This window comes from Notechis scutatus, chromosome 4 (genome assembly GCF_049901735.1).
Source record: "Notechis scutatus isolate UNSWTSFEM ecotype Mainland chromosome 4, rNotScu1.2, whole genome shotgun sequence".
In the NCBI taxonomy this organism is placed as follows: domain Eukaryota; kingdom Metazoa; phylum Chordata; class Lepidosauria; order Squamata; family Elapidae; genus Notechis; species Notechis scutatus.
In genome coordinates, this window is record NC_142012.1 from 124,092,212 (window position 1) to 124,114,909 (window position 22,698).

The 22,698-nt window shown below is 42.4% G+C and overlaps 1 protein-coding gene across 4 annotated transcripts in view; it reads right to left on the reverse strand.

Moving 5' to 3' along the window:
• Window positions 1-1,844: 1,844 nt before the first annotated feature.
• The window catches only part of CRTAC1 (cartilage acidic protein 1), a 31,717-nt gene continuing 10,863 nt past the window's right edge, over window positions 1,845-22,698 (reverse strand). The window contains exons 3-15 of one of the 4 annotated variants that reach the window (XM_026675932.2): window positions 18,955-19,151; window positions 17,050-17,180; window positions 16,044-16,200; window positions 15,103-15,237; window positions 14,420-14,565; window positions 13,824-13,960; window positions 13,075-13,157; window positions 12,192-12,292; window positions 11,891-12,059; window positions 9,939-10,087; window positions 6,866-6,908; window positions 6,518-6,661; window positions 1,845-2,672 (exon numbers count right to left, since the gene is read on the reverse strand). In XM_026675932.2, coding sequence (XP_026531717.2) covers window positions 2,665-2,672; window positions 6,518-6,661; window positions 6,866-6,908; window positions 9,939-10,087; window positions 11,891-12,059; window positions 12,192-12,292; window positions 13,075-13,157; window positions 13,824-13,960; window positions 14,420-14,565; window positions 15,103-15,237; window positions 16,044-16,200; window positions 17,050-17,180; window positions 18,955-19,151 — 1,600 coding nt within the window. In that variant the 3' untranslated portion in view covers window positions 1,845-2,664. Of the gene's footprint in view, window positions 2,673-5,742; window positions 5,989-6,517; window positions 6,662-6,865; window positions 6,909-9,938; window positions 10,088-11,890; window positions 12,060-12,191; window positions 12,293-13,074; window positions 13,158-13,823; window positions 13,961-14,419; window positions 14,566-15,102; window positions 15,238-16,043; window positions 16,201-17,049; window positions 17,181-18,954; window positions 19,152-22,698 lie in introns of those variants that run through there. The other 3 variants (XM_087964737.1, XM_087964736.1, XM_087964735.1) reach the window with 3 other exon arrangements.

The following is a 22,698-nucleotide window of genomic DNA, read 5'->3' on the forward strand; positions in this document are numbered from 1 at the left end:
TTGGGAGGGGGAAATGCTCAGTAATGATTTCTAAGCTTCTGGACTTAGTGGGCCATGTAACCTGTCTCTTTATTTTTCTTTCATGGAAGTTGGATGAAATCACATGCCAGGCATCTTACACAAATGAGCAACATGATATGGCAGGCAAGGAATTCAGCCGCTAATAACTGAAGCTGCATCTCAAAGCCACTGCTCAACCAGGCTGGGAGGAAACGGAAGCCGTCCCCAACAACTCGTTGGTTGCTTATGATTTGCCACATCCCTCTTTCACCCGGCACTCCTTACGATTTCTAATTATTTGTCCACAATTCTTTCCCTTTAGTACAGGTAGTCCTCAACCTACGACCACAATTGAGCCCAAAATTTCTGTTGCTAAGTGAGACATTTGTTAAGTGTGTTTTGTCCCATTTTACAACTTTCCTTGCCACAGTTGTTAAGTGAATCACTGGACCTGTTAAATTAAGGGAATCCAGCTTCCCCACTGACTTTACTTCTCAGAAGCCCACGACCCTCAGAGGGTCAGTTGCCAAGCATCTGAAATTTGATCACGTGAGTAGGGGGATGCTGTAATGGTTGCTAAGTGTGAAAAATGGTCATAAGTCACTCTTTTCAGTGCTGTTGTAACTTCAAACGGTCATTAAAGGAACTGTTGTAAGTTGAAGACTACCTGTATTACCATGAATATGTTTGACGTGTGTGTATTTGCTTTTGTTTTAGCTAGCGTGATTTGGTGAATTTCCAATACTTTGCCATTAAATATCACTACTTACAGCTATTTTCTGTCCATGAAGCACAACAGCACAGTCCTCCCAGCGTGTACTAAATTTTGAGCAGAAGCACAGAATCACAGACATCCAATGGATTATCTAAAGGCCAATTGTTTCAACCTCAGAAGAAACCTTGACATTCTCTGCTGAAGCTTTCGCACAGTCTTTGATTATTTCATTGTGGCTTTGAATGGCTTTGCTAACTTGTCCCTGGGAGTTCAGCTGAAAAGCAGCATTTTGTGCCCAGACTTTCATTAGCTAGGTTTGAAACAGCAACTTAGCCCTATGCTTGCCACTTAGCCAGTACCTCTTTAAAAAAATGGGGGAGTGGGTTGCATTGTTTCTACTCTAGCAGGGACCTTTTCTCTCCAAAATGAGAGAATGGTGGGCTATCCCTAAGATGCCAGGGGAGATAATTATGAATTTAGAATGAGTCCCCTTTCCATTTAGCAAGGGGAGAGACTGGCTGCTAGACAGCCATCTGGCTCTAAATCAGAGGTGGGCAACCTGGAATTTTGGGGGATATGTGGCTGCCAGGCCCTTGTAACCTCTAACATTCCCTGAAATCAACAACAAAATTCCTTATAGTGGCAACAATTTTTCTAAATTTACTTGCTAAATAAAATTTAAATACTAGCCTCTGATAGATTTAAAGCATCCATTTTACATAACTTCCTATCTCAACAGACCAGAATGAGACGGGCTGAAAAGTCCATCTCAGTAGCCTTCAGTCATATTATTAGTCACTGTCAAGAGTTTGTGGCCCTTGACTCAGCTGCCAATAGTATCTTGAACAAACTGGTTGCCCAATGCCCAAGCCTGTTCTCAACTAATTTTCCAGCTCATCATACAACATCCAACCTTTAAAGCATTGCTGGAAGGTTATATCCAGGCTACCATTTCTATATGCTCAAAATATGTATGGGATTTTCTAAGCTACTACAATTTGCACTTCTCTTGAAGAACGTTAAAAATGTTCCTTTTAATCATGTGTAGCTTGAGTTCTTGAATAGTGTCTCTCTGTTTTCGGTCTTTTCTGTTATTAAGAGTCAGCTGTGTGATAAGACAGATTCATCGTTTATGCAATAACAGATCTTTTTAATCATATAGCAGGAATGAAGTCATTCAACTATAAGTGACAGAACAGCTGTAAAAGCACTTTTAGTATTACAGTTCCCTGTACTTTCACCTGGGAACCTATGAAAGTGCTAGCATTCCAGAAAACTGGATACTTTAAAATTGCAAATGGTTGTTTTATTATTGTTCATGCAAGTTCATCCCACAGATCCAGAAACTTAGAAAGCTACCTAATATTAAAGTTGTGGATAGGTTCCTTCAATTCAGCATTTTTATTCGTCATTTAGTCGCTTCTGACTCTTCAATATATAATGGACCTCATTTTGTCAAGATTGTCTACCCAGAATGGCAGTGGTTCCTCAGACCTCAGGTGAGAGTTTTCTAGCCATGCAGACTTCATTGTACATATTCAGTCATGGCAGTCATATGAATATTGAAGAATAAGAAATTAGAGTGAAATGATCCATCCAGTCTTTTACAACTTGGTATACTCCAACTGTGTGACCAAACTTCCAGAATTCTCAGCAACTCTGGAAAGGCTGGTGTAATTGGTAGTAGCAATATATGCTTCTTCAACATTGTTTCATTATCCTTTAACAAGCATCCTTTACATTTTGTGAACAGAAACATATACAGAAAGTAAACATCTTTAGTTCTTAGGATGTAGCTTGCACAGCAGGGTGAGACAAACTGGATTTTCCAACAAGATGATGTGAGGTGTGCAAATAATGTGTCACCTACTCAAGGCAGCAAGCAGAGATGGGTTAACAGAAAATCTTCTAGAGTTGCACCAAGGATACTCAAATATTTTGATCCAATTTTACATTGCTATGAAGAGAAAATTCCAAAAAGAATAAAAAAGCAAATTAATCTGTGCTGCCCACTAGCCTATTTAGTCTACAGGAAAAATGAAGATTTATGTGAATCCAAGAAATGAAAATTTAAATGAAAACCCCCACTATAGGCAAGAGAGTTAACAGTAACATTAGTCAAAATGACTCCTTCCAGATGCATTGAAAGCTGGTAAAAAGAGAATACTAAATACATGTATATAAAATTTAAATAATGGTTTTTGTTTTTCCAGAATGTCACAACATTTGCTCAGAAAGGAATGGCACCTTCTTTGAAGTTTTGAGCTCTTCCTCTTTTTAATGTATCTTTTTATTTAAGGATAGACAAACGTGTTCCTGTTAGATTCAGAAGTAACACCCCCACCCCCTATCAAATATTCCCAATCCACTATTAAAACTTTCTCCCAGTTGCAACTGAGACTTGGAACAGTAACAAGATCAGAACCCATAACCAATCCTTTATCCACAGCAGGTAGAAAAGAAAGGCTGTGATGGAATGTCAGATGGCAGGTTGGAAGATATGGACCTAGAATCCTCCACTGGCTTAAAGTTGCTAAGGTTGAGAAACACTGATATAGAGGCCTGTGAGAGAGATTGGAGTGGGGTGGAGGGATTCATATTCTCTCTGATTTCTCACTTATTCTAAGCCAGAGAAAAACTGGCACGATATGATGTTTGTCTTATTACAATATGACGTACCAGAGTCAAGCTGTGTTTCAACTTGAAGTTATACAATGTCTGGATCACTATTGATTTCACTAATTAATAATAAATTTATCCTATAAAAATAAATGACAGTCTTTTCTTTCAGTCGGGACCAACTGATCACTTCAGCATTTGGGAAGGAATTCCCAGGCATCTGTTTACATTGGTTGACACCTGTAGAATGGTTACCTCTCGGCTCTTTTTCTTCTGACCTGAATCATGTGCCCTATGGCCCTTCTTCGCCTCACCTTTTACATAGCAGTCAAGGTTTCAGTGGATCTCAGTCAGGAGCAAAATTGCTAAATGGAATATGCACTTGTAGACAAAGAGCACAATCCGTGGTCTATTGCAACTCCATTGGCACATGTGCTTTGTTTGCTCACAACACAGGTCCCCTACAAAGTGATGATGTTTACTGTGCAACAAATAGAATATATGCTGATAATATCTCCTCCTTTAGCGCTAGCGCTTAGACCCCTAGTGCTTTACAGTGGTTTATAACATCAGCCTATTGCCCCCAACAATCTGGGTCCTCATTTTACTGACCTTGGAAGGATGGAAGGTTGAGTCAACCTTGAGCAGGTCAGGATCAAACTCCTGTCAGTGACAGGACTTAGCTTGCAATACTGCATTCTACATGCACCACCATGGCTCATTTTACTCATAATCACAATATTTAGTAAAAAAAAAAAGTGTCTTGTTCACATCTGTTTGTGCTTGCAACAATATAACAAACTTCTAAAATCATGGATAGGAAGAATGATTTGGCCCCCACATGTCTTAAGTGGCACAAGTGGACAAAATTTGAAGGTAGAATCACAATACACAGAGATATATCACATGTGTAGAGAGCATAGTCACTCCTGCTGTCTCATTACAATTTATGTGTACACAACAGCAGTTCAGTTATACACTTCCCAACTGATGAACTTCATTCACCAGAGAAATTTTTAGCCCTTCTCCCAACACGAACCTGTTATAATTTGCTGCTATTGGCAGATTAAAAAAAACTATCTGGAACAAGCTTGCTCAGAGGCAAGACTTCAATTCCTACACACACACACACGCACACACACACATATACACACACACATGAACACACACACACACACACACTTCTTGCCATTCAGCTAATGATTATTCCCATACATGGCCTAGCAAAGTGAGCGGAGCTCTATTGGCTGCAGAACAAGGATTAAAGGCTGCATCTGGTCCATAAGTTGCCTGTATCTGTTTATTAGATTTTTATCCTGCCTTTCCTCCAGGAGCTCAAAGCATCATGCATCGCATCCCTCCTCCAAATCTATCCCCTACTCTCAACCTCCTAAAGTAGGCTGGGTTGAGAAACTGAGACTGGACTAAAGTCACCCAGCAAACTTTCATGTTCGAAAGTGGATGGACCCCCGGGGACTCTCTGGTCCTAGTCCAACTCCTTAATCATTAAACTGACGCAGGATTGGGTCAGATCTGCTAGCATTTAGTAAAGCAGAGTTTCTATCTTGGGAATCTTCCAAATGCATGGGTTTCAATTCCAGATTTCTAAGCCAGGTTTACCTTTGCTAAGAATCTTAGGGTTTGTCGTTTATACATCTGGAAGGGACTTTGGTTGGGAAGCATGTGGTAAAGAAGTAAGAAAAAAAAGAGGCATCTATAGTAGGAATGTTGAAAGGTGTTGTTGTAAAATGGAAGCACCTTCAGTCAGAGATGCTACCAGGAGCGGATTTCTGGTCAGATGTGCCGGGCTCTGTAGAGCAGAATTCAGCAGGACTGGATGCTACATGTTTGAAAATGAAGTAAAACCAAGCAACTTATGTCTGCCTATGCAACTGCTCTAGGTCTGCCATAAAGGAAATAGGCACATAGCTTAACACTAATCTCATTTTCTGGCCTACTTTCTTCTGAATATTAGCTATTGCTCCCAATTTCACTCACATCCCAAGCATAGTTGCAAGTAGATGCTTGTCGACAGTGTAGAGTTTATTGGGGTGGGGCTGTTAAGGGAGAGCAATTCTCCAGCTGGAAGATTGTTTATTTCAATTGCAGGCAAACCAAGATCCAGGTTTGTGTTGGGCTGGAGAGGAGGAAAAGGAGGAGCACGAGGAAGGATGGGAAGCAATTGTGTCATAGGCCAGACCAGCAGGCACAGAGTAACTCTATTGATTTAACCAAGCAAGCAACTACCAGCAAGAGCTACCTTCTTGGTTATAGGCAAACTCCTAAGAAAATGGCCACCATACACAGGTGACAAGCATTAGTGGGGCCTCTGCCCTCTCTGTTTTCCCAGAAAACATGCAAAGGGTATATTGGTAGTGCCAGTGTCATCAGCTGGGCTATATAATGGATGCTCCCACCTCAGTTTATGTTTCCAGTGACCACCATGAGAAAACTGGATGAGAGGATCTGGAGGGAAGGAGGAGAGGGGAGGCTAAGTCATCCATAAAGGCTGCTTCTGTCCTTTATTGGCAAGGCTTAAAGTGCATAGGAGTAAAAGCAGAGTCCAAGGCAAAGTGAAAGGAGAGGGGCTGATGGCAAGGTCGAGCCCAGCCAGCTCCCTGAAGAAGGATATCCACCGAAAAAGGCCACTTGAGCTACACACAAAAGAGAAAAAGAGAAAAAGAAGCAGAAAGGACAGAACACTTGTTAGTGGCACTTAGCAAGGAGACAGCCTTTAGGGGAAAGGATGCAGGGCTACACAGAGAAGTCCAAAAATCCCAGCCACTATCTTCCAGCCATAGCTGGCAAGCAACAGGTAGAAGGAAAGCAAGCACCCTTGTCTCCACCTGCCATTTCCCTCTGGCAAGCTACAATGGGTGAGTAACTGCTCAGCAATGATTAGTAGTTTCCAGAATGTTTGATACCAATTTTTCCTAGTCTGGGAAAAATATCTACCATACTTCTCTTCAGCTTAACAAGGGTACAGAGCAGGAAGTATTACCCTTTGCAATAATTTGTTATTAATCAAGATGAATTTAAGAGCTTGTTAGTTAATTTGCTTCCCGCTCCAAGGATTCCTTCCCATCTAACTAAGAAGTTCAGAGTTCACTGCCTGACAGCTTGTTATGAATTTCCTAGCTGACTTCGGGAAGGGTATTCCCTTCTGCCCGTGTCATCACTCACCAACGCAAGCAGTGCCGTCCTCATTGGGTTCAAAGCCCCGGTTACAGCGCTTGTTGCTGCGGCAACGGTACCCACCATATGTGTTGATGCAGATGGGCCTGCCTCTCGGACACACAAAAGGAAATTCTGCACACTCATCCATGTCTGGGAAGAAAGGAAGTGAGAGAGAGAGGGGGGGGAGGAGAGAGAGAAAGCATGGGAAATAATAAAAGGCAGCCTCAGAAATCAGCCACACTGGAGGGTTTGGATACCAAAGAGCGCCATTCTACTTCAGGGAAACCCAGCTGTGGGAACCAAGAAATGTCATCCCAGGAGCATTTGCTGATTTTCTCTTGGCAGGTGACTCACCAACACAACGTCCATTCCTGTTCTGAGAGAATCCTTGGCCGCACTAGGAGGGGGAAAAGGAAAAACAGATCATCAGGAGACCATTGACCTTTAACCTCATTTTTGTCATACATATTTTGAGGGATTTGTTCAATTTGTGTAGTTGCAGTTTCTGCCTCAGATCACACCCTAATACAGGTAGTCCTTGACTTACAACCATTCATTTAGTGACCATTCAAAGTTACAACAGCACTGAAAAAAGGGGCTCATGACCGGTTTTCACACAACTATTGAAGCATCTCCATGGTCACATGCTCAGAATTCAGGCCCTTGGCAACTGGCATGTATTTATTAAGCGAATCATTGCAGTTGTTAAGTGGATCATGCAGCTATTAAGTGAATCTAGCTTCCTGCAATGATTTTGCTTGTCAGAAGTTGGCTGGGAAAGTTACAAATGTTGATCATCGCAGCACTGACCCAGACCATTTATAACCTTCCCAGCCAGCTTCTGACAGGCAAAATCAAGGTAGGAAGCTAGATTCACTTAATAGCTGCATGGTTCATTTAATAACTGCAATGATTCGCTTAACAACTGTAGCAAAAGATTGTAAAATGAGGCAAAACTCACTTAACTGTTTTGATTAACAATGGGAATTTTGGGCTCCATTGAGGTCGTATATCCAAGATTACCTGTATACAGCTCCCAATCTTGAGGGGTATTTTTGTTATAATATCACTTCTGATCCTCTTGTACAGTAAATGTAGAAGTCAGTGCCTCCTATTTTGCAGCAAAGACTTCATTTGGAAATCAAGGCACACAGTAGATTTTCTGGATAAGAAGGAGCAGCAAGAAAAAAATCTGCACTGGGTAAATATCAGTCAGTGCAAATTTGAATCTCTTCACTATCTATTGTGAATGTAGTTGAGAACTCACAAACCAGTATCTGCAAATGGAAAGGTTGTGTTATTGTGTTATTATGGTTGGTTGTACAGTCAGCCCGATATGTAGACTCAGTTTGGTCTTTTTGTCCATCATTTGAGTCCTTCCCAAAGGCCTGGGATAACAGATGCTTATTCAACAATATTAAAGGTATTGTCACAGGATATAAGCTGCTCCAAGTAAAGCCTTTACAGATCCGTGCCCAATCTTTTCATTATAGAGATGGCATGTTCAAATTTTGTTTCCAAATTTCAGCAGTCCTTTTTAAGTAAACCCCATTAACCCATTATAGGCAACGTCCAATCTGCAATTTAAAACAATCACAACAAAACACATAACACTCCAGGCAAAACAGCTGTAACAGTACAAAAACCACGACAGAGACTCCACTAATATATTAAACCTAAGAGGGTAAGTGCTGCCCTTAGAGGGAATCCTTCTCCAGACATCCGGTGCAGGAACATAGAAGACACGGTTCCTTGGGTTCACAATGTAAGACTATTTAATTGAAAAGACTTGGATTGAGCCCACTTTGTCTGAAGATACCAGGCAGGCAGAAATGATTGGCGACAAGGCAGTTCTGCAGATAAACCAGACCCTGGTGGCATGAAGGCTTTATACCTTAAATTGCACCTGGAAGCCAACTGGTAGCCATTGCAGCTTGTGTAGCAACGCTGGCAAATGAATATAACAAGAAGTGCTTGCATTTCTACCTTTTACACTATAAAAGGCTATAGCTCCCAGAAGGTCTTCAAGGGCAGCCCCATGTACAGTCACAAGATGAGTAAAGCTTGAGTGAGAGTATCTGAAGGCCTCCTGGGACAAGAAAAGAGCTCAACTGATGCACAAGATGAACCTTTGCAAAAACCTGCCGGCCGCACCTCCTCTTTGAGCAGTAGCTACATATTCAGGAAGACTTCCAAGTTGCAGACCAACCTCAAAATGGGGAAGCATTACCCCCATCCAGCCCCCTCCAAGACAGTGAAAATGTTCCCTATTTGGGAGCCCAGACAGCCACGGCCACTTAATCTTGTGAGGACCAAACCAAAGTCTGTTCCTCCTGTGAAGACTCCTGAACAATTTAAGCTTTTCTGGTTTTATGAACAATATCTCTGAAAGAGAGGAACAACACTACCTGAAGACGGTCGTCTAATACTGTGGATTCCAACCCAATTGTTTTCTTAGAAAGATGGCACATTCAAATTCTGTTTCCAAATTTCAGCAGTCCTTTATTATTCAGCTTCATTTACTATCACATAGTTTCTTACACTGACGACTTGGCCGTTCCTTACCTCGTGCTAGTAGATTTTGAACATTGGAAGTCACTTTGCTGACAACAGCAAATTTTGCAGCAGTGTCACCTTTATTACATCCACTTTAGTTTAATGCAGCTATCACAATTCAAAGAGTCTTAGATTTGCACTGATGATGTTACACAATTGGGTAATGAAATGTCTGCAAGCAAACAACCAAGCTCCGAAAACACCAAGAACCCTAAGCCAAATATATTCTCTTCCATGAGACTAGAGAAACTGGGCCACTGAAAGAGAACAGATATCAAAAACTTTGGAAAAGGAGGTAATGGAAAGGGGCAAGGGAAATCAAAGAAGGGGCTCTAACAGAAATTTATTAGATCAGCCTGGCAGTCCTTGTGGAAGCGTCACATTTTCAGGTGGTGCAACCTTCCTAGAATGATATTGTAGCTACATATATTTGAAGAGTCCTATTTAGTGTATGATCAAATCTGCCTTTCTTTTCCCCAAATATCTTTCCTTCTTGCTGGGAGCAGCTCCTGTTCAACTAGGCACACTTTCCCTTGAGATCTAGGCCTGTAAAAAGTCATACAGACCAACACCCCCCACCTTTTCTGCCCTTATGTTCCTGGCTCTTTTTCTTTTCCCACTAGGAGCCAATATTTCGCAATCCTGAGTTGCTGGATATCTTATTTAAATATTTTTGGAAGGTAAAATTGTGTGGAAAATCACTACCTTTTATTTTATTTTAAAATTATTGTAATACTTTTACTAAACAAGCATGATATTGGTATCTTGTTTCTTGGGACCCATTTAGTTTCATTGCTTTCATTACGGAGAAAATGACTTAACATTTCTTACACTGAAGCACAACTTTAATTGGCTTAATTGCGAAGCTTACCTCAAGAGGAACTAAAATGGTGGGTGATCCTGGTGTGTCTTTGGGATAGAGAATCTCGAGTACAGAATTGATCTCAGTGCTCACTACCGCTCTGCTGATAAACTTGCCATCTGGCCAAGTCACTTCCAGGCTGCTGGGTTCATCCTGTCCTACAAGGAAAAAGCAGAGGTAATTGTTGAATAATGGAGAAAATTGCAGCCACCTAGAAAGAGGAATGGTTGTTAAAAACCACCCTTCTTTCAGATTTATGTTTAGTTTTCCTCCTCCCAAATTTTAATAGCTGTTTCCAACAGCGATGAAAGAACTTGAGATGTGATGGCGTTGCATTGTTCCATCAACTACTCTGTGCCAAGACCAGCAGGGAATATTTGGGCATACGGGCTCCTTGAATTTCCGAGCTACTTGGCTTCACTTACAGTGCAATCTAACCTGGCAATGCCCCACTAAACCAAGCTACCTCAAGGATGCAGGAGAGTAATGAGGTGTGAAGCAATGCAGTGCCTTCTGGAAAAAAAAAAAACAGCTGAAGGAGCAACCCAGGGCTTCACTGTAATACAAATAGTCTACTCTCTGGGAATGCAAATTACTGTGAACACCCTTTATTCTCTTGAGGGTGAATTAGCTATCATTAATACATAAGATAATAACATTAACTTGCTAAATATTTTCAAAGAAAAGGATTATGATTGGGTAATAGGCTTTATTGCAGCAATAGTTTAGTATCCGTGGATCCCCAATAAAGTAGGGAGGTGTTAGAGCTCTTTAAAAACTTGCTGCTGAATTGGCAGACTTGGGAAAACATTTAAAAGTATGAAATGTATTGTTGATTCTTTGGTATGCTTGTTTGACCTTAATAGAATTAGAAGGAATGTAGGGATGAGACCCTGAACTAAAACGTTTTGAAGGAATAGAAAGATAAGGATATAAGTTAGTGAAAGGACAGGCCTAATGTTTTATCTAGTTTGCAGTCCCAAAGGTGTTTTTTTCAGGAGGCAACTGGAGTTTCTTATTTTTTTGTTTGAAGATGTTTCGCTTCTCATTCAAGAAGCTTCTTCAGCTCTGGCAGGACAGTGGGGAAGAAGAAGAAGTGATGTTTGGTGAGTATCAGGAAGTATTAGGAAGGATGAGAGACAAGGAAGCTCCAGAAAAAACAACTAAAGAAGCTAAACTGGTCACAAGAAAACAAAAGTGAAGTCCATGTATGGCAATGCCTTTCTTAAGTTAGGCTTTAGAAAATTGCATGCAAGCTTTTTTGTGTTTTCAAGAACTCTAATTTGAAAATAAAAAAAGCTGTGTGGAACAGAGTGGGGAAATATGAATTGAAGTTTGTTAATAATTGGCCCATGTTTGCAATAGTTTCAGGGTCACATGGCCTGTGTGCATATGACCCTATCAAATACAGAGGTGGTGTTAGGTTGCACCAGGTTTCTCCCTCTCAAATTTGATTTGGAAGAAGAAATAAGTAATAACTAGTACTGTATATTACAGGTAGTCCTCAACTTACGACCACAATTGAGTCCAAAATTTCTGTTGCTAAACGAAACAGTTGTTAGGCCGCATTTTACTACCTTTCTTGCCCCAGTTGTTAAGTGAATCACTGCAGTTGTTAAGATAGTAACATGGTTGTTAAAGTGAACCTGGCTTTCCCAGTGGCTTTGCTTGTCAGACAAAAGGTGGTCACTTGATCCCAGGACACTGCAACCATCATAAACACATGCCATTTGCCAAGTGTCTGATCACGTGATCACATGATCCTAGGTCGCCACTGTGACCAATGGTCTTAAATCCTTTTTTTCCCCCAATGCCATTGCAATTTTGAATGGTCGCTAAACAAATAGCTGTAAGTCAAGGACTACCTGTATTGGACTAGTAGGCAGATGGCTGGGGCAAAAGAGACTGGGGTCACACACTGCTTTGCATTTCAAGCCCTGCCTCTACTCCTCCTCACTCACCCAAGCCGAAATGGGCAACGGGCTCCATCTCACACAAGTACCCAGACCCTCCATCAATGATGCGCAGATGGGCACCACTGTGCCGTGTGAACAGCACCACTTTAGCACCACGAGCAAATGCCCCAAAGCGTGTACGTGGAATCACCCGCAGCCAGTTGTTGCCAGCACCCTGTGGAGATGGACAGACAGACTCAGCCAAAGGGATGAAGTGGTCATGGAACTGCGGAAGGACTTCCATGCTTGTTGACATACAGATTTGATTTTCAACGCTTTAAGAGTGAAGGTAATTTTCTAAACCTACCTCATTGACCTTGAAGACGGAGAGGGGTTGTGCCATGGATTCACCATGTGAAAGGATTAAATCCAGCTTCCCATCACCATCAAAATCTACCACCACTCCTCCTAAAATGATATGATCTCAGTAAGGAAATGCATGTTTGGCCATCACTTTTGTGAAAGGGCCACATTACTTAACAGCGATATTGAATGATATAATGCCCAACATGAGAAAATCAGAATATAGTTTCTTCTTCTCTGCGCTTAATTCCATTCCGTTTCCCTGCAGTGGTATTTGCTGGGTCTTTCTACTCCACAGATACTATTTTTTTCCTAGTTTCCTATTAATCCTCTACTCCCTTTCTGCTCCTGATATTCAGGAGTGAAGTCTCCTGACTGTTGATAGGAATCACACACAAAGGTAATTCTTCTCTTCCTTGATATGCTTTAAGAGGCATCCAATCATGGGACCAACCTATAGGCCATGAGGTCAGGCCGCATGGATGTTTTGTCTCTGAGCCGAATACAAATGATTATGCTTTTGTTATGATGCATCACAGGACCCAGGTGAAGATTTGCCAGTCTCTCCCTTTCTCCCTCAAACACCTGCAGTATTTGCATATGTTCATCGAGTGTTTATAAAACACAGATTTAATGCAAACTTATCACATAAATACACTGTTATTTGGAACCATTAGACTCACATTTCCTAACTGTGCCCACTGCCAACAACCCAGATATCTAGATTTTCCTGGCACAGAGGCGGGTCACTGGTACACAATTCATCACTGGCAGAAGGTCTGTCCCAACCATTGCCAATAGGTTACAGCAGTTTCTTTTATATCTGTTTTATTCTTGCTCAGTGATGCATGATAATCCTGCCCACAAAAGACATGACAATGATTCACCTGTGCCACGCCCCTCTGGTTCCACAGCATCGCCAGGGTTCAGTTCTTCAATAGCTGGGTCGGCATGTTCTCGGCGGATAACCCTGCAGCAGAAAAGGACTGCAGTAATGAATGTTGTCCTCCCTGAACAGGACCTTAATTTTGAAAGTCTATTTCTGGTGATCACCACCCTGTATCTACAGGCTAGATCTCTAGGCTGTATCTGCTTTTGCCACTGTTCTTTTCTCTGGAAGAGACCTTGCACATTTGCAAAATGATAAATTTGGCACGGACTCCCTAGACTTGCCATATGCTGCTGCTATCATTTTATTAGTCAGAGAAATGTAAGCAACTCTGTTTAACAAGCCATTGATTGCCTACAATTAATGGGAACTGTGCATAAGTGCTAATTAGTGAAAGCCAGAATCTCCAGGGATTGGTCTAGGCAGAACAGACTGCTGTATCAGTAGTGAGATAGTCACAACATTGTCAACTGTATAAAGAGTGGCTGCAACTAAATGGGGCCCTTTCTGTTCTGATGAAACCATCTCACTCCTGTGGATTATGACACAGGAGAGTAAATGCCACTGTACAATGGATCAAGAATTATCCCTCCCAGCTGTCTCCTCTCATGTTTGCATGCACAGCTTTTTAAAGACAGGGTGATTTCCACCAGACTCTGCTGGGAAACCTTTCTTGCAGTATCCAGGGCCAAGCAAGATAGGGAGCCCACTGCCCTAGCCTCTGGTGGCCATGTGGCTCTCACCCACCGGAAGAGGCGGTTGGCAGACGAGCCACGATACGCGATGTTGTTGAAGAAGACCTCCAATTCCTGGTCATTGTCAAAATCAGCAGCGATGACGGTGCGGACAGGTGATGGCATGGACAGTTTGGGCGTGGCAATGTCCTGGGGGAAGGACGGGGATTAGTGGGGCAGGGCTTGGGCTTGAGCAGGACCAAGAGGAAGTAAAGATTAGGAATAGATTTAGGTGGCTGGAGACTTTGTTGCTGGGCTGAAAAGTAGGAAGCTAATTGCGGCAGGCAATATTAAAAGTCTATATAGTTTCATGAGGGAGTGTTCTGCTGATGGATAGAAACTAAGATGAGGAAAATGCTGCCAAATCTACATAGCGAGAATAAGGAACATTCTTGAGCTGGGAGATAATCCTTAAAAAAATGGAATTTCTGGTCATCCAATTGGGGTATAGACATCAGTCTCTTTGGTGATTGGACCTAATCTATGTGCTCCATTCTTTTTTTACGTTACTTTATTACCAGATTCCCCTCACCCCCTTTCCCTGCTCAGAGCCCAGGACATTCCAGGCATATGCCGCTGTTGGACTTCCCTTTTCCAGGTTGTACTTACTCGGAAGCGGATACGCCCACCTGCATTAACCTGCAGATAGAGCCGGTGTGGTCCATTCCAGTTACCATAGATAAGGTCAACTTTGCCATCATGATTGAAGTCAGCTAGGGCCACTCCACGACCATGTTGGTAGGGATCATCCAACCCTACGGAGGATGACCGGGAAGTCAGCTGGATGAACATTTCCATGTACTATACTGAACTGAATCTTTTGCTGTTCTGGACCTCAAGGAATTTAGGCTCCATGGTGGCAGTGGACAGAAGAGGGTTTTCTGGCAGCTACTTTAGTTGAGTAGGCACGTGAGGGGCTGGCAATCTGCTTTTCACCTTCTCCCCCCCACCCCGCCCCCAGATCCTTCTCGCCAATGTGTTCCTATTCCCTTGATGACATGGAAGGAATGTTTCTAAAGAGAATAGGTGTCATCAGCAGCACGGCGGTGATGGATGCCAGCCTGACATTTCGTTAAACTCCAGTGATCATCAGCCAGACACTAAATAACTGGTGGTTGAGCCTGGGTGCACTTATAACCCCCCTCCTTCCCCAGAAATAGGGAGGCTGGGATGGATGGGGGGGCGGGAAATCTCAACTCTAGTAGAATTTCAAGTGTCCAGCAACTACAGAAATCATTTTAATCTTATAAGAGATGCCACCCCCAACACCCTCGGCCAGGCTGCATACTCACCAGCGCTGGGTGCTACATCTATGAAGGTACCGTCGCCCTGGTTCTGAAAGAGGAAGTTGGCTCCGTTCTCATTATCACAAAATATGTCAGAGGCAGCTTCACTGAGAATGGGACCCACCGCTATGCCCCGGCCCCCTGGGAACAAGAGGAGTGAAAGCTCCAGAGCACTCCCAATCACCTGCTCCCTGGGAAGCAGTAACTGCCCTGGAAATAAATCCTAGCCTGACTATAAGACCAAAACCCCAACAATGGATTCGTTCTCCTATTTCCCATCTCTGTCTACAGTGAATCCTATGCATTGATAAAACACTGAAATTCATCGTGAGGATCCCTATTTTACCCTGAAGTTCTTTAATACCCACAAAATTATTTGGTAAGAATCCAGGGCCTTTGAATGCTGAGCCAAGACCTCGGAAGATGAACGGGACTAGAGTCAGAGACTGGCCCAGCATTGTGTCAGGCAAGTTTTCCTTCCATCTCAGAGGTCTGTTTCTGGCAGCCAGAACTCAGTTGATGGCTACAATTGTGTTGCCCTAAAGCTCCAGGTGTGCTGTTATGCCTGGGTAGTGTGGGATTTTAAGAAGGGACCAGTGGAAGATTCTGAAGCAAAATAGTTTCCATCATAAAGAACTCCCCATTTCTTTCTCGCTGAAAACCATTTTATTTTCCCTCCACAATGCATCATGGAATGGAAAATTTCAGGAAAAACAAAAATAGGCTGCTGTTCAGAGGAAATATTAACATGGGGGAAAAAAAAACCCATGAATTACATTCTATGGCACTAAAAGGTAAATTTACTCTGAACCTTAAGGCAACACAACAAAGGAAGACCTCATGGAGGACATTCCTTCAAACCTGGAGTTCATTCTGATCAAAGGTCTCCCCAGTTTATATCCTCAGGTCTTCTATAGCAATATAGCAACTTTCTGCTTCCCTCATACCTGTGAATTTATTGACTCCAGCTTCTGCAGCCACATCATTCAGTGCCACAATACCATGCTCTAGGTCACTGGCAGCTGTGTCCATCTCAATGAGGGCATGAGGACCAACTCTTCCATTGGCATAGTTAGCTATGTAAATGGAATAGCGGCCAGACCCCTGCAGGAAGGAAGGGAGTAGAACTGCTGAGAACCGAAGCTCCAGTGAAGCATTCCCATCCATTCCCCACATGTTGGATAGAAGAGCTAGATTCACATAACATGTGAACCCGCCAAACCAGAGGAACAAAATACAATCCCTGTGTTCCTATATTATGCCCAAATGTAAACTGTGATGGTGTAACACAATAATCTGGTTCGTATAATGAAATGACTGAGTTTCCAAAACACAATGAGCCACAAAATATTCAAGCTATGGTTCCTCATATTAGGTGCCTCTAGTGGGTTGCAGTTCCACAGTTGTGATAAGGATAAGTCTGGTAAAGGAAACGCCATGCCAGACCCTTGAACATACAAGCTAAAACAGTCTACTCAGGAGACATGATTGCTTTCTTATCCTTGCTAGGGGGCTTCCAAAGGAAACATGTCAGGTCTTCACGTGCCCAGGTTTGCCCCAGGCTTCTTCGTTGGCCACCATCTGCCCCCTTTTGTTCTCCCGTGGCACCCTGATTTAGCAATAATCATTGGAAAACAAACCACGCAAGGTAGAGAGAGAAGAAAATGCAGGTGACAGGGGCATAAATCACCCAGACAGGCGGTGTTTATCAGCAGCACGGCACTCGCCTGGCACTGCAGCCCCTGATGGGAGTCCTGACAGCTGTGAGGGAGGGGGCAGAGCCTGGTCATAGGGAGGCTGGGTAGAGAACAAGGCCTCTCCCAAAACATTTTTTTTCTCTCTTTATGCAGCTTTGATGATGCTTCTTTGGTTCCAATGTCTTTCTTCCGCATATACGCCAGAGGCCACTGATTCTGAAGGGATAGCCCCAGCGAGCCAGCCTCATGCACTCACCAGCCTGTCTACGCATGCCACGGAGCGCCCAGCAAACCGGCTCGCCACACCCCGGTTCACCTCATCACTCAAGATGTCCTCCCAGCGCCCATTGCGGAACTTGAAGAGTTTATCTGTATAGGTGGCTACACCTGGGAAAGAGAGAGAAGACATCAAGCATCTTATGGCTTCAGGCTGTACTCCATCTCAGTACACTCTTTCTCTTGTCAAAGATGGGGGAAGCAGGCAGAGGTGTGCTTTCTCTAGGACCTTTTAACTGAGTCCTTAGGGAAAAGGGCTCCAAGTTTCCAGTGATCAGAGGTGGAAAGATTTGGCATAAACCCACCCCGAAACAACACAGTTGCACCATGCAGATGTGAAATTTGTATGTACGTGCAGATTGTGTATGCGACCATCAAAAAATCCCTGTCCCACCTTATCACTACAAACTGAAACCTTCTTTTTTCTTCTCTGCTTTGAGCACCTCGTTCCTGACCGTCAGCCTTGACAGCTTCTCCACTCCAATACTCAGTGAGCCTCTAACTGCTAGCTAGTATGCAGGGCTGGCACTGCCGTGAATGCAGCAACTCCAACAAAGCTTAAGTGTTGGTAAGGGAGGTCGAGAAGAATACATTCATTAAGGGAAAATGTGCCAAAGCAGCACAGAGCCATGTACATCATAAAGGGAAAAGAGAAAAAATCGATGGCCAGACCCTGATGCTGGGAGTAATGTGATTGGCTGATTTAAAGAGTGGGAGTCTTTGGTAGCTGCAAAGCTGTAATTAGGTGTGTCAGGAAGACAGATAAGCAGAACCAAGAGTAGATCGATGAGGCAGGTAAAGGATCCAGCCCAACTCTGGAAGGAGCAGGGGCTGGATGGTGTTTTTTTTTCCTAGGGAAAGAGCGAGAGGGATCTAAAGAGGGGCTTCGAGCAAGTGGCAGGAAAGCAATCCTTGTCCCAGGGTTGCCACGAGCTATTCAGAAAGAATGTGGAAGCAGCCAAAATCCAGCATGGAATCTTAACAGAAAAGCCAATGGTCAAGCAGCATTTCCCAGAAAAACCCCACAAGCCCACCTGACGCTCAGAAAAGAAAAGGGGTCTAACTGCAATTTCTACTAAGCAAGGGCTAGGCCATAAAGATTAGGCTGGCAGGGTACAGACGTGGACTAGTGCTACATATGTGGCTTTGGCAACAGCATATTGTAAAGGAGCCCAGTGGCAGCCTAGCAGTTAGATACTCATCCTCCCAAAGGAAAACAATAATGACAGTGGAGCCACCGAGGCCTAGATGCTTCAGAGGTTTGCCATTTTTCCTCTGTCTTATTCATCTCAAGGCACGTTGTCCCAGAGACGCAATTCTAAGCCCTCAGAGCTGCAGTTGCTGCTGGCAAGTAGAGATCTGGCAAAACTCTGAGTCAGCAGCCAAGTCCCTCTACCCCCCTCAAACCCCCACTGTCTGCCAGCCCCACTGCTGCCAGAGAATCGACAAAATCACTCAGCTGGGAAATTAACTCCAGGCTTGAAACATCCCACCCTGGTGGCCAGTGAAGGTCAGGAATTGGTACAAGGCTAGCAGGTGAGGTCCCAGAGTAAGCTATGCAGAGGGAAGACTACAGGACACCACAAACAATAAAGAAAGATGGCTGAACAGACTCCTGGCCTTCAGCCACATCACTATGTGTCCCCTCTGAGAATCACTTCTGTCACCTCTTTTGGGCAGTTTAAATGGATCCTGGAACCAGTCAGCACTACAATGTCAAGCTGCTACAATGGGAGGATTTCCAGACATACAGTATGTTGTATATCACAGTTGGATGGATATCAGAAGATGAAGGGAAATGCATAGAACATTCAAGAGGTTTGATGCGTTAATTTGGTTGTCAGTGGTAAGTTAAACGTCAGGGATGGATGACTTCTACACACACCAGAAAAGGCATTATTGGTGTTTAGGAAGTAAATTTCCTCCCATCCATCTCCATCAATGTCACAGGCTGTCACACCAATTGCATTGCCCTGGCGATCCCTCAGTGCATAGTAGGGGGAACTGTGTTCATCCACTGCAAGATTTAACAGCCGGCCCCGTGCCTTGTCGTACTTCAGCACCAGGTTGGGTCCATTGTACCTAAAGGAACAGAGAGTAAGAAATGAAGCAAGAGTGGTTTCAGATATTAGCCCTTCTCAATAGTTTTTCTCTTTTTTTTTCCCTATCAAAGTGAAGTTTTTCTACTGCTGTAATGTAGTTCCTCAATTAGGCAACCAAGCATTCCCAATATCTTCTTGGAGAAGAGAAAGGAATGGACTTTAATGAAGAGAACAGTGGTGGGAACCAATATGCTTTCCATATTTTCTTATCATTTGCACCGCTCTGCCTTATTAAGAAGCCAGTAACTCAGGCTGAGTTCTAGCACACTGGATTAATCACCTCCCTGCCTCTTTTCTGCCATAATGGATTTGTTAGATTTTAATGAGTCACAAGGCTCTCAGCAACTGCCATAGCTACCTTTCCAAAAAACTGTCCTATTTTGTGAGAAAAAGTCAACAGAGAAAAAGGAATAGAGCCATTGTTTTCCTCGTGTCTGCTGAACAACATCACACATTTATAAAAATGCTTTGAAGTACAGAGTTAATACATTAATCCGGTAAGATTTCAAGACACATAATTCACCAAAGTTGATTAAAACCCTTCATATGACAAAGTACAAAGTTCAGGAGGAATGATGCTTATGGAGTTTAGGATTATATTTTTAAAAAAAATCAGGAAAGTCTATTTTTTCCTCCAATGCAATACAAATGCACATAAAAATGTTATAGTTATGTGTGTTGAAATCATTTTGTTTTTCCACATAGCTTATACTGTTCCCTTCTTCCTTCTTCAGATCAGTGAGATTCATTGGGAAAAATAGGTTAAAGAAGAAGGGCTGGATTTTGTGTTTCCTATATTTATAGAGATGAAGTTCCTTTTCTAAATCTTTTCTGACATGCTGAAGGATTTGGGGATTAAGTCAGGCACCACTGGGGCTTCTCAGGAAAATGGAAACCAAATGGTAAAGGCCCAAAAGAAATTTCTTTCTTATCTTATTTCAGACAACTAATGTATGCAAGATGCAAATAGAAGTTTCTCCTCCTATTCAGGAATCAGGATTTATCTGGGCTGTTTTGTTAAAAGGCATATTACATGGGTTTGACCTAAAGCCCTTGTCAGGAAGAGATACTGGGAAGATCTCTGATACAGAACTGACACAAACCTAAATTACTGCAGTATCAGATCAAGAATACTGCTTTTATAGAATACTTATCTGTCTTATTAATGGATTTGGCCAAAGTATACCCTTCCTCTAGTTGTGTAGAATTTTGCTTGCTTGATTAAGGGAGAGTTCTGAATTCTTTGAGACATCCATCCATGTTAACATCACACAATGCAAAGTTGCAGAAACGCCTGAGTGGTTTCATCTGGCAGCTAATGATGTGTGACTCTAATGTGGTTAGCATAGAGTTTGCTAAGGCTGAAAATGTACAGCACAGAGAAAAAATACAACAGGGGACGAGGGAAGGAGGAGAGTCCTGGTAGCTAGTAATAAAAACAGAATTTGGTAAAACGTTGAGGGCCCTATTTGAAAACCCAGGGGAAAATATCTGTCCTCAAAGGAGATCAACAGGGGAGCCTTTCAAGAAACCAATTAATGCAAAAGGCCAAGCCTGCATCAGAGGCTGAATTTTATGTGTCAGGGGATCTATGAAATGCCCTTAGTAACACATTTTGGCTACTGTTCTAGGTGTGTTTTGAAGTGGGGACTTGGTAGGAAAGTAGGAAAAACTGCCTTCAGAAAACATGACAATCCTCTATTTTAAGGTGTATGTGTGTGTGTGTGTGTGTGTGTGTGTGTGTGTGTGTGTGTTCTTCAACCTTTAATAAAAGTAGATGCAGAAAACACTGTAGTTTATATTATGGCTGAAATTATTATATATATAATGATATAATTGCCTCTTGGAATCTTCAACTACTTGAATAACTCCAAGATCTCCCATATTCTTCTTCTAGAAAGAATATGAAAATAGAAAGTGGGAAAGAAACTTACATGTAATAAAAGCCACATGCCTGGCTTAATATTGTTTTGGGTTGTTCTAGCATCTCTTTCAGAATGATATTCTAAATTATGTAACCATTGCAAGATTTTAAATGTACTATATTAGAAAGCATAGCATTGGCAATCCTAGGGGGGGAATTTTCCTGCAAAAATCCTGCAAAAGGTTGCACTCTGTGACATAAAGCTGTATTAATATGGGCAGCTGCAGCCCATGGCTGAATGAGATGCTTTGTTATCCTTTATTAAGAGCAATATCAAAAGGAACTTAGAAATATTGGGTATATGAGATCTGCAAATGATGCTTGCAAACTTTGCATAGACCATCTTCTGGTGGCAGCAGTTCTAACATAGTTCTCATTCTTAAACTAGGAAACCCAAGGTATGGGTTTTGAGTGCCCTGGCATGGGAATATGCTGCACCCAGGGCCTCTATAGCTTGTATGGCCTCTTGTGTGCCAGCCTGCCAAGATCTCTGCTTTGATCAAATGCCCCTTCCACAAAAGTGACGTTGTATCTTCACTACCACATTACAATTGTTTTTTGCCCTGTCAGGGATTTAGGTGATTTATTTATTAGTGTTATTGTTTTTTTTAATGTATTGCCTTTTAAATATGTGATAACATTCTCTTTTGTTTTTATTGTATTCCATTCCAATTCTGTCAAGGGGCTTTAAGCCTAAATACCAAAGAAGTCACTATTGTGACCTAAAGATGTATGTGTGCATGTTTGGGGGGAGCAATTATAATGCAAAATTGTGAGGGAGTGTAGCAAAAGCAGAAATAAGTCCTTTTCAGGCTACAAATAAATCATTGCTCAGAAAGAGTCTCCAGTTGCTCTGCTTGCCTCTGTTAAGGCCATAACTAAAGAACTAGCACGATGTTTCTACTTTAGTAAGAATACTAACAATGTGGTGACAGTTTAGGACAGAGTGATGGAGATGTCGCGTCTGGAATGCACATCCATGAAGGAAGGTCAGAGGAACGACGGGAATAAAAAAGGATGGATGGATTCAGGTGAACACATAGATTAATAAGTTTGCCAGGTATAGTTCCCTCTCAGAAATTGAAGCAATCAGGGATTAATCAGCAACAGGTTGAATATAATTCTTACCCAGAGGAATATCTTATTGTAAAAAGTCCCCCCCCAAGTGGATGATCACTTCTATCATTCCCAGTGAATTTGGTTGAATTGGCATTCTGGCTAGCAGTTATAGGATTGTACCACAAGGCACTTAAACACCATTTTTGGGCGGGAAACTACAACCATTTGGGCACTCTCAAGATGTTTTTAACTATATTCCCCATATTTTCCAATCATACATTGAATGGATCTTATGGATTTGTTATTTGGAATATCTAGAGGGGGCAAAATTAAGGAAAACTGCAGGATGGATATCCTGTAAAGAAGCCTACAAATCTTAGGAAACCTAACTTTGTAGTCAGTAAAATTGGGAGAAATGCTGATTCCCACACTTTCAGATCATTTACAAGGATTATCCATCATCATTATTTTAAGTAATTGCAATATTGTTAAATATGAGGTGTGCAGCCCAGTTTTTAGTCTCCTTGTGTTAATGCATCACTTA